This window comes from Arvicola amphibius, chromosome 12, assembly GCF_903992535.2.
Source record: "Arvicola amphibius chromosome 12, mArvAmp1.2, whole genome shotgun sequence".
NCBI lineage: Eukaryota > Metazoa > Chordata > Mammalia > Rodentia > Cricetidae > Arvicola > Arvicola amphibius.
Genome location: NC_052058.2, coordinates 150,968,100 through 150,980,399, shown reverse-complemented (window position 1 = coordinate 150,980,399; position 12,300 = coordinate 150,968,100). Strand labels below are relative to the sequence as shown.

The 12,300-nt window shown below is 45.6% G+C and overlaps 1 protein-coding gene across 1 annotated transcript in view; it reads left to right on the top strand.

Moving 5' to 3' along the window:
* Positions 1–11,385, top strand: part of Ap3s2 (adaptor related protein complex 3 subunit sigma 2) — a 41,353-nt gene extending 29,968 nt beyond the window's left edge. Inside the window, exons 5-6 of the mRNA XM_038313714.1 lie at positions 8,692–8,799; positions 10,319–11,385. Coding sequence (XP_038169642.1) covers positions 8,692–8,799; positions 10,319–10,447 — 237 coding nt within the window. The 3' untranslated portion in view covers positions 10,448–11,385. The remainder of the gene's footprint in view (positions 1–8,691; positions 8,800–10,318) is intronic.
* The last annotated feature ends 915 nt before the right edge of the window (positions 11,386–12,300 follow it).

Here is a 12,300-nt window from a genome sequence, read left to right as displayed (position 1 = left end):
CTACAGAGAAACCCTGTCTCCTCAGAAAACTAAAAAGACAAAATAACAGCAAAAATAGGAAAAGAAAAAGAAAATGTTATATGTTCAGTTGATCCAGTTGTAGAGGTGGGTGCCCCAAGAGAAGGTTGTAGCAGTGATCCAGTTGTAGAGGTGGGTGCCCCAAGAGAAGGTTGTAGCAGTGATCCAGTTGTAGAGGTGGGTGCCCCAAGAGAAGGTTGTAGCAGTGATCCAGTTGTAGAGGTGGGTGCCCCAAGAGAAGGTTGTAGCAGCTTTTTAGAAAGGTGAAAGGATGCGGCTGTCTGAGTGGGCGTTCAGATGGGAACAGAACAGACATGATGAAAGAGGCCAGAGTGTCTGTAGAATTACATTTGGCTGAAATCACTCCTACTTTTGGCTTTTGGGGAATAGAAGTTTCAGGAGAATTTTAACTATATAGAACTGTAAGCACCAGTTTTCACTCATTGATGTGTGGCTGTAGATCTGTAGAGACGGATCTGGCGGATCCCCAGCTGCTCTGCAGACTCCTAAGATCCCCAGTGCATTGCTCACCTCCGCTTTTATTACATCAGATGGTTCTGTTGGAACCTTGGGGAGGTCTTAAACCTTGATGCTCAGATAAACCCTTCCTCCTCCTGCGAGTATCTTAGGTCAGAGTACTTAGAAATCAAATAGCACCTCTTATATCCAGTAAGCAATTCCTAATAGATTTGCCAGTGTCATTATGATAGATGGCTATTGAGATAGCAGGATCGTTTGTGTTTGTTTAGTGCACACTGTTCGGCTAGGCGCGGGCTCTTGACCTTTGCTTTCTTCTGGTCACATCTGTTTTACTCTTTGTTTTTATTTTTGAAATTATAATTACAACATTCCTGCTTTCCCTTTCCTCTCTTTAAGCCCTTCCGAATACCCTTCCCCACTCTCCTTCAAGTTCACGGCCTCTTCTTTCTTTTATTGTTTCTGTGTGCATGTGTGTACTTGTACATGCATCTGTGTAAACAGAACCTGTTCAGTCTGCGTGATGTGACTTGCATTCGTGTTTTCAGGGCCGACCGTCTGACCCTGAAGAGCCAGTTGGTGTGCTCTTCCCGCACTCAGCTCTCCTCGTCTGCCTATGGTTCTTTGCGTAGGGTAAAGATCTTGTGGGCTTTTCCCTATCCAGTGTGCCAGTCCATTGGTGCCATTCTTGTTTAGCTTATAGTTGGGCAGCCATGTTGGTGAGGGTTTATGGGTATAGCTTCTGACATTCCTAAGACATGGTCTCACAGCAGACTCCCTGTAGCCCCATTATTTTGAGTGTCACCTCGATGACTCAGGTGTCAGCCCTCTTTTCCTCCCACTCCTTCCACGGGGCAGTACTTTACCTCTCAATGCTCTCTAGATTTCTGCTGGCACCCTCCAGGCCAGCCTATCAGCCACCTCCTGTCCTCTAACAGAACCCTTTGTGCTCTGCCCAGACCTTTAGTTCCCCGGGTGCCTGGGTTCAGTTTCGTTTCTTGGCTGCATGCTTTCACACCTGTGTGTGGCGGCCTCCAGCTATCTCAGCTCACTCTTTATTCACTCAGATAAGTTTTGCTGCCCTTTATTCTGAACTCCTGACTGCCACACAGGATTACCATGTGCTACTGTCTGCATATCCTTTGCTTTTTTACGTCCATGGAGCCATGTGCCTAGCGAAGGGTGCTCATGATGTTTTCATAAATATTATAATTACAGAATTTAATCACATATACACAACAAGCCGAGAATGAGAGAAGAAAAATCATTGTGTAAAAATTGAACTGAGCCAGGCAGTGGTGGCATATGCCTTTAATACCAGTACTCAGGAGGCAGAAGCATTTCAGTCTCTGTGAGTTTGAGGCCAGCCTGATCTACAGAGCAAGTTCCAGGACAGCCAGGACTATACAGAGAAACCCTGTTGCTAAAAGAAAAGAAAAAATAAAATGAAATAAAACTAATGCTATAGAAAGATGTAGTGGCGTTTGCTTTTTTTTTTAATTTGAAAGTGCAAAGACCCATAGCCGGGTAGTGTTGGCACATGCCTTTAATTCCAGTACTTGGGAGGCAGAGGCAAGTGTATCTCTGTGAGTTCAAGACCAACCTGGTCTACAGAATGAGTTCCAGGACAGGCTCCAAAGCTACATAGAGAAACCCTGTCTTGGACAGAAAAAAAAAAAAAAAAAAGCCAGGCGGTGGTGGCGCACGCCTTTAATCCCAGCACTCGGGAGACAGAGGCAGGCGGATCTCTGTGAGTTCAAGACCAGCCTGGTCTACAAGAGCTAGTTCCAGGACAGGCTCTAAAAAAGCTACAGAGAAACCCTGTCTCGAAAAACCAAAAAAAAAAAAAAAAAAAAGAAAGAAAGACCCACCTTTTTAAAAATAATTTATTTTTATTTTATGCATGTGCATTGGTGTTTTGGCTGCATGTATGTTTTTGTGAGAGTGTCAGGTCCCCTGAAACTAGAGTTTCAGACAGGTGTGAGCTGAGAATTGAACCTGGGTCCTCTGGAAGAGCAGTAGTCAGTGCTCCTAACCTCTGAGCCATTTCTCCAGCCTCATGGCATATACCTTAATCCCAGCACTCTGGGAAACAGAGGCAAGCAGACCTCTGTGAGTCTGAGGCTCTTCTAGTTATACAGAGTTCTAGGAAAGCCAGATCTACATAAAGAGACCCTTTTTCAAAAAAAAATAAAAGACAAAAACAAAAGAAAGGAATTGAGGATTATCTACTTACTGTCTCCTGTAGGTGTTGGAGTTTCCCCTGGGGGGAGGGGCGTAAGGAGTGCCTTATTTATTTCAGAATTCCGTGCATCTCTGTTATGCCCACCTTTCATTAGCCTCCCTCATCCCCCACTCCCATGATCTTTCCAACAACCCTCCCCAAAGCAGCACAGGAGGGATTTTTGGTTTTTGAAGCAGGATCTCACTCTGTGCCTAGGCTGATCTAGACCCCTTGATCTTCCTGTCTCCTACTCTGTGTGCCAGGGATCACAGGCACCTACCTGGCAAGTTCTCTTTTAGAGCATTGAAATAACAGATGATGCCTTCTGGGAGAGTTTTATAAACTAGTGACATAGAACTAACAATCCAAAAGAGCGGATCTTGGCCTTTACTGGTGTCTCTCGGAGTTTTGTTTGTAGCAAATAATAACAGAGTTGGACTTTGTGGAGGAAAAATCAGTAAAAATCGTAATAGGCAAATCGGGAGTGTTAATGTGCTGTCTGGACTGTGGCTGTTGAGGGCGGGTGGTCTCGTACTCTCTCCTCCCTACTCCTCTCCCTGGTCGGTACTTGTTCTCACTGTTAGGACACAGACCCCTGACGCTGGCCTTTCAGTCTTTGTCTTCCACTCACAGTTGATCTTTCCCTTATGCCTTAGTATTTCTGAGTCGCCTCTTGGTGGTCACGTATTCTAGATTCCTTAAGGAAAACTCAGGAATGATCAACTGGGCAGAAAACCCTTGAGTTGCACTTTGTGTCCGTGAGAATATTACTGTTTCCTGCTAGCATTAAGCATTGTTTTTGGTTTGGAGACTGACTTCAAACTCCCTATTTAGCTGAGGTTGGCTTTGAACTTCCAGTCCTCCTGCTTCTACCTCCCAGATGATGGGATGACAGGTGTGAACCATCATACCTGGTTTGTGCAGTGCTGGGGACCCAGGACTACATGCGTGCCAGGCGAGCACTCGCCCAGGGTATATCCCGGCCCCTCACTTCCTTGTGTTTGATTCACTTTTCTCTTATTTCTTTCCTCTTGTTCTTTGTTGTTTTTAGTTTTGTCTCTAGCTTTGTTTCTTCTGTTTTTACCGTCAGTCCTGTACTTTCTTTTTCCTTCTACTTTGTCCCTGGATTCTGCCATGACACACTTTCTCATCTTCTTCTCTTCTGTTCTGCCATTATCTCTTGCTCCCCTACTTTGCAATTCTGGCAGAGAAGAACATCTTTGCACTGGAGAAGTTCATGGGTTCTGAGCTTTATTAACTGCCTAGAAATAAGGGTAAATGAACTCACCCAGAACTCTCTAACATGGGAACAACAAAGCCAAGCTTGAAACACTTCCCCAAGCAAAATTCTTAATAGCTGGCACCTGAAAAGCAAACCCACTTAAAAATGATTATAAAGAGCTGTCTAAGCCGGGCGGTGGTGGCGCACGCCTTTAATCCCAGCACTTGGGAGGCAGAGGCAGGCGGATCTCTGCGAGTTCGAGGCCAGCCTGGTCTACAAGAGCTAGTTCCAGGACAGGCTCTAAAACTACAGTGAAACCCTGTCTTGAAAAACAAAACAAAACAAAAAAAAAAAAAAAAAAAAAAAACAAAAAAAGAGCTGTCTACTCAGGAGCTAAATAAAGACACAACAAAGAAAATTAGGAAACAAGAAAACCAAAATAACAGAAAATTGCTGCTAGGGAGCAGCCAAAATTACAACAAAGCCTTCTGAAAAATTAAAAGAAGAAGAACGAGGGCAGATGAGATGGCTCATAGGTACAACACTTGCCTAGCATGCACAAGGCTCTAGATCCCAGCACTTGGGAAGCTGAGACAGGTGGATCTCTGTGAGTTCAAGGCCAAGCCTGGTCTACAGAGCGAGTTCCAGGACAGGCTCCAACGCTACAGAGGAACCCTGTCTCGAAAAAACCAAAAAGCAAAACAAACAAAAAACAAAAAAACAAACAAAAAAAAAGCTTCCTTTTAAAGGCAAAATAAATAGTCTATTTTATGGAACAGAACATTTTTTTATCCATTCATCTGGGAGTGGCCACTTAGGTTGCTTTTATTTTTTTGCCCATTGTGACTTGATGATATGAAAATGGATGTATAAATGTTTGAGTCTCTGCTTTTAGTTTTTTTGTGGATATATACCCAGAAATTGAATTGTTGAGTCATATAGTAGTTCTGTTTTTGCTTTATGAGGAACTTCCATACAGACAGTATATCCAGAGGACCATTTGATAGGGAAGTATAAGCAGTGGAGTTCCCCCAAGGAATAATATGAAAGCCAGTCTTGCATAACATTTTAAGTTGCCTAAATATGAAACTTTTGCTATTAAATTTTATATAGGTATATATTAATGTAGATACATATTAATGTATAATATGGGTAATGTATATTGTATATAATTTAGAAAAGAGAGAGAGAAAGCTGGGAAGTCTTGTTAAAACTTAGTAAATGGGTACACTTACAGGGCTACTCCATAATGTACTCCTTCCCCCGAGACAAAGGACAAATCCCAGTTATATGTGTTGACACAGAGAACTTCTTGTACCAAATGCATGGAAGCATGCAAACACATCTTTTTCTCAACTTCTTGGTACCATAGAATAAATTGAAACTTGACTTGAGACTGAGGGTCAGGGGTCTAAACTAAGACTCTATCCCATGGGAGATTTTTAGCAATGTCTGAGGAGACCTTGGGTCGTCCTAGCTGGAGGGGAACTATGGCAGCTAGTGTTCAGAGACTAGAATTATGCTACAGTATCCAGGAAAGCTCAACAAAGAATCGTCTCGGGCTGGAGAGATGGCTCAGTGGGTAATAGCACATACTGTGCAAGTCTGAGGACATGAGTTCAGGTCCCAGCACCTCCATGTCAGGCATGGTCACATGACCTACAACCCCAGCTCTGGAGGGTGGAGATGAGAGGATCTCTCCAGCTTGTTTGCTGCCAGCCTACCTCCAGCTTCAGTAAGAGAACCTGTCTCAAGGGAGAAAGCAAACAATAAACAGCATACTTGGTGTCCTAGCCTCTGAATTTACACACACAGGCAGTCTCAGCACACACCTGCACGTGCACACACACACACCATATCAAGGCTAGGGCACCTTGCTCAAATCCAAGCTACCTTCTCAGTCTTATCTTAGTCTCCCTTTTATATAAAGCTTCTGTCCCAGACAGGCTGGCCCATGAGCTTTGTAAACCCCGCCCCCAATCCTGTAGCTGATTTGCTTTTCCCAGGGCTTTTTCTGGCCTCCTGTGGGCTGGTCCAATAGTTTTATACTTACTTGACAACACCTTCCTGGTTTGTCAGAAAGTAATTACACAAGTCTTGTTGATATGATTTGGTTTGGAATTTGAAGTGCTTTGTTGGGCCTGGTGGCCCAGCCAGTCGAGAAATGAGGCAGGAGAATTGTGAGTCTAGGGCTATCCTGAACAATTTAGCAAGAATATTTCTCAGAAAGATGAGGGACATTGGTCAGATGTGCTTGTCTAGCATGTACATAGCATTGGGCTGAGTTCCCATGGCTATAATCCAGTTATGGTGGCACATACCTGTAATCCTACTGCTTGGGAGGTAGAGGCAGGAAGATCAGAAGTTCGAGGTCAATCTGAGATACATGAGTCAAAAAAATAATTTTAAAGTTGAAAGAGGGACTGGAAAAAATGCTTGCACAAGGCCCTAGGTTCAAGCCTCAGTACTGCAAAGGAATGGGAAGTGCCACCCTGTAGGCCCAGTGAGCACTTCTGTCTTCACCGCCAGGACTCTTTGTGGCAGCTCTCCTGCTGTCTTGTACAGTGGCGGAACTGCCTCTGCTCCATCCCAGCTGTGCTTCAAGATTTAGTTTTGCCCAGAGAACCACTGGATGGATGGAACCTGAGCCCAATGTGAGCCTCACACAAAGAAAATTTTATGTGGTTTTTATGGTGCGTGGATGGGGATTGTTTCTCATAGCTGGGCCTACTTAGTGCCCGCAGTGTGATGACAGTAAGGGGTGATAGGAAACGTCTCTCGTGTGTGGACCAGTGTGCTCCAGGCAGCGGCCAAGGCGTTTTATGTCCAGTTCTCCATCTAGTTATCTTACCCAGCCATTACTCCTGTGGGTTTGGAGGGAAGCTGAAGCTTTGAGAAGATAATTTGCTAAAGACCACTTAGCTAACAACAGCAGGGCTAGACTTTAAGCACCACCTGTCTGAGTTGGAAGCCCCAGCCATCACCTCACTGTCTTGAGGACACCAGCCCCTCTGCTGTTGCCAATAGATGACCACGAAGCCATAAACCAAAAGGCAGAGGCCCCTTGTGGTCTCACTAGTGAGGCAGCTGAGTGTGGATCTGCTCCCGTAAGGACCAGTCCTTGGCAGCTCAAGAGTTGAAGGGAGCCATGGAGTCAGTGGGCTGACCTCAGTTTATATCGTAGGGAGCGAAACTTAATACTATGGGGCCGGTGAAAAACACACTACACACCCACGTCTCCAACACGGCAGGATCTCACCTAGGGTGCTGGTGAATGGCAAGCCTTCGGTAGATCAGAGAACCTGAAGAGGAGATGCAGAGCAGATGAACTACTGGACAGACAGACACATGAGTACTTTTCTGAAGGGCAAAATTTAGTTCTTCATTTTACTATTCGTTCTGTTGCTTGTTCTGCCCTGTTCTGTTCTTCTACCCTGGTGTTTCCCTCCCATGTGTCTGTATTTTTTCTCCTACAGCTCATATACCCCAGCAAAATCTTTCAGCAATATAAAAATTACTTGTTTGCATTCTATTTTTTAAAGTGAATGATTACAATGAATAAAAACCAACATGTTTCCATTTCCCTTTCATGAGTAAACATTTTGCATATTACAGATGAAAAGCTAATTATCCCCAAGAACCCACACTTAGCTTTACATTCATCGTTTAGACTTCTCTAGATCAGGAACGTTTCAGCCATAGCCGTTTACACGGGCAGTAGTTTTATAATTGCCCAACAACAGACTATTTGTTTTGCTTTTCGTTTTAGAATCCTGTTGAGTAGCCGGGCAGTGGTGGCGCACGCCTTTAATCCCAGCACTCGGGAGGCAGAGGCAGGCGGATCTCTGTGAGTTCGAGGCCAGCCTGGTCTACAAGAGCTAGCTCCAGGACAGGCTCTAAAAAAGCTACAGAGAAACCCTGTCTCGAAAAACCAAAAAAAAAAAAAAAAAAAAAGAATCCTGTTGAGTTTTCTTAACTAACCATCTAATTTTGTTTTTCACTTACATGAAGTCAATTTAAATCTTTGTTTTAGCTATGATGTACCCAAAACCCATGAACACATTTCCCAATATCAGAAAGACTTGGAGCTAACTCCTGGGACTAGATTGTTTTCCTTAATCACTAACCTACACCACAGTTTATACAAATCCTCAAGTAAAACTCTTAAGTCCTAGCTTGTGATGCTTCCTTGTTCTTATTGTCTGTCCTCTGCAGCCCCTGCTTTATCAGGGATGGGGCAACACCATATCCTACTTTTACCTATATTAGTGTTCAACCATAATCCCTTACTACACTTGTTTAAAACCTTGAATTATCAAAATCTATTTAAACTAACACTATCATTGTATAAAATTATAGCTCCAGTTAAACAGTTCCGCTTAAGAGGAAATCATCTTCACAATAATCCATAGATTAAAATGCCCAGTAGAACAAGAGATCTCCATGAGATAAAAACACTACATTAAAGGCAGTGGGGACGCCCCCACACCCATTCACACCATGCTAGATACCAGAAGAAAATGCCTTTATTGTAAAGGCACACAGTAGCGTGAGGCATTCTAGAGCCGAAGCCCTCGGGGCTGTGACTCTGAGATTCACCCATCAGTGCCTTGCATTCTGGTGAGCCGACTCCTGACTCAGTTGCCACCTGCTGCATGGACCAGAATGTGTGGCTTGTCTGACCTCTCTTCTGCTGTCATCAAAGGAAACCACTGTGCTGTGCTGAGTCTTCTCATTGCCTCTCTTCTAGGTCCACTACATCCTTCAGGAGGTGGTGATGGGTGGGATGGTTTTGGAAACAAATATGAATGAAATTGTGGCTCAAATTGAAGCTCAAAACAGACTGGAAAAGTCGGAGGTAAGAAAGTAGCTTTACTTGTGTCCTCGCTGGGTAGAGAGCACTGGGCAGAGGGAGGGATGTGTACCTTGTGTGACTTGTATTTCTCTGGGTCCTTAGGAGGTGGTTCTTACTCTCTGTCTTTATTGATTTGTCTACACTGACTTGAAGGCTAGTATAAACATTAAACAGGTAGGGCAATTTGAGATGTCTGGCTTAAAGGATAGGCAGATGGCAGAAAGAGCAAACAGCTTCTGGGATATAGTTACAGCCCACATTTCTGGTGCTTTTGCACATCTGTTCTTCCAGAAGCCATATCTCATGGTATCTTTTAGTCTCTAGAAATTTGAGATTCCTTATTTTCAGTGAGGCTTCTACAAAACTAGAATAATGTTGATTTGAAAATACTGCACCCAGCCGGGCGGTGGTGGCGCACACCTTTAGTCTCAGCACCAGGGAGGCAGAGGCGGGTGGATCTCTGAGTTTGAGACCAGCCTGGTCTACACAGCCAGGGCTACACAGAAAAAACCCTGTCTCAAAAAAAAAAAAAAAAAAAACAACAACAACAAAACAGAAAATACCATACCCACCCCATCCTCATGTGGCCAGGCTTGATGGAGGAGCTCGTGGTGAAGCCAGGCCTGTCCCACGGTGAGCAGGGTCAGAGGCACACCTCCTCACAGCTGCAGAAACAGTCAAGCAGTGGCATCTCTGAGTGTCTTCGAGGGTCTCTTTGCTCTGTGTAATGGAACCTGTCTTACAGAACCAGGCGTTCTTCCTGTGAGGCCTGCTGATCCTGTTGGAGAAGCTTTTCTAGCCACAGCTCTGGCTGCTAGTTTTCTGGGGAGTGCAGGCTGGGTAGTGAGTGTTCCAGACACAGTGAGTGAGTCAGGCAAGAGGTCTGGAAACCACAACAGCCGTGCAGTGTTGGGGTAGAGTGGGAATGAGTGTCCTGGGAGCTGTCCATCAGGGCTTCTCCCTCTCCACTCCCAGGATGAGCCTGGGGGTGGTCACCCTCCTCTTGTGTCTGTTCAGCTTTCCCAGCGTTTGTGCTTCCCAGCTTGCTGCCACATGACAGCTCACACTAGTTGGCAAGCAGGTGTCCTAAATCTGACATTCTTTTTCCTTTAACTTCGCACTTTTCTGTAAGGCAGACTCTTGAGAAAGGGTTTCGGTTTGTTTTGCTTTGTAAATGGAGTATCCTCAGTACTTAGGACTTGGATAAACCGTATCAGAGTCCCTCAGCAGGCATTTATTGAGCATCTACCATGGGCCATGAGCACTGTTAACTGCTGCGGCTGTAAAAGTGCATCAGACACAGTCCCCTTTGCAGACCATGCAGTGGGATGGGGGCAGAGGCTGTGGTTTCTGCGCCAAGCTCCAGCTATCTAAATAGGTTTTGTCTACCACCTTTGAGGCAGAGGGATATGAAGTCTTCTGTGTGTGCTGTCTGGAATTCTTCAGATCTACATCATCTAGTTTAAGATTTAAGCAGATGTCACTGGGAAAGCGACTGACAGTCTCCTCCCCTTGTTCCCAGGGTGGCCTTTCAGCAGCCCCCGCAAGGGCCGTGTCTGCTGTGAAGAACATCAACCTTCCTGAGATCCCGAGGAACATCAACATTGGCGATCTCAACATCAAAGTTCCCAACCTGTCCCAGTTTGTGTGAAGGTGGAGGACTGGGCTGGACTGGGGTCCTTTCGATGAGCAAAGCAGTCACAGCCAGAACCAGAACCCCGCTGAGCCTTTAGAGACTTGGGACACTAAGCCTTTCACAGAGTGGGAAGGGAGTTGGTGCACACTGCCTGGCCATCTTGCTGCTGATACACATGGCCGTGGTAGACATCAGTGCACTAAGCCACTGCTCCTTTGCCTCCCACACAAGCCCTCAGGGTTGGGGACTGCAGAACAAGCCACCTGTTTCCCAGGGCCTGACTTCCTCCCTTACACCTAGGACTTCTGAGATCCTGTATCAGTCACTGGGCAAGAGACCAGGGAGAAGGAAGGACCAGCCTTTCAGATGTCAGGTGTGGTGAGTGGCAGGTGGAGCAGGGTGCGCTGGCTCCACTAGGGCCTCTGCTCCTAGTGTCCCTCTGTGTAGCCAAGCCTTTGGTCAGCAGTTGCTGCAGAGTGCACCTTCCCCAAGGGCACAGGCCTAGTTTTGTTGTCACAGGCCTCTGTGTGCTGGGCACAACTTAAATCACACTTTGGGTGCATGTCACTACCCCTGCCAATAGGGAGGGCACCCCTACACACACACACACAGCCCTCTCTCAGATGAGAGACTGCTGTGTCTGTAGAATATGAAGGTTGGATCCTCCCAGAGTTATGACTCGTCCCAAGTTTGAAATACGCTGTCTTCCTGGAAGCAGAAGGTTCAGTGACTGTGTTGTGAATGATGAACCATTTCCCCTTGCTCAGAAGCCCGCTGTCCAGTCTCAGCTTCTAGAGCTGAGAGCCTGAACTGGGTGCTAGCAGTGTGGGCTGAGCCTGCAGCATGCTAGCCACACTGCTGTGTATTTCCACTCTGCGCCCTGCAGTGAGCACACTGGACTCCTCTGGGCAACATTCTCCTGCACCTCTGGAAACCTGTGAATGTTAACCTGTGCTGTGTCTTCTTGTGCCTGATTTGGAGCTAACACACTGCTGTGGGGGCAGGGCCACTTCTCCATGCTGCGTCTCAGGCATGGTGGTGAGGGACCGATGCACCTTCACAGGGAACTCTCCCAGCCCAGGACCTCCCTGCTGCTGGCCAGACCCCTAGTCCCTTTCCCACCGCCTTGGGATGTTGCTGATGATCCTAGAGAACCCAGGGGTTCTCATTTTCCCACGAGGCTTTGCACTCTGCCCATCACTGCCCACAGCATCTTGTCCCCATCTTTCCAGTCTTCTGTTGGTGCGGCAGTAAAGGGCAGTTTGCTGGAGATGAGATCTGAGACCAAGTCCCTAATGCCATTCTCTTGAAGCATTTTATTTTTACTTATGTTATTTTATTGCTATTTTAGTACATCCAGGCCTCTTTTGCAATGGCTGGATAGGAAGTAGAAATGAAGAAACCGATGTTTCTTGCATCTGCTGTAGAATGACATGAGCAAGATCCATAACAGTCCTTGCCATAGACATTTTATTTTCTTAAGGTTTATTTTGAAGCTGGGCGGTGGTGGCACACGACTTTAATCCCAGTACTTGGGAGGCAGAGGCAGGCAGATCTTTGTGAGTTCGTGGCCAGCCTGGTCTACAAGAACTAGTTCCAGGACAGAAAACCCTGTCTCAAAAAACCAAAAAAAAAAAAAAAAAAAAAAAGATTTATTTTGAAGCTGGGCGGTGGTGGCACACCCACCCAGTACTCTAGAGGCAGAGGCAGGCAGAACAATGTATACATAATAAATAAATACATCTTTAAAAAAAAAAAGAAACACTCTCAGAAACTTATAAAGAGAGGTTTTTTTTAAATTTATTTACTATGTATATAGTGTTCTGGGCACCAGATCTCATTATAGATGGGTGTGAGCCACCATGTGG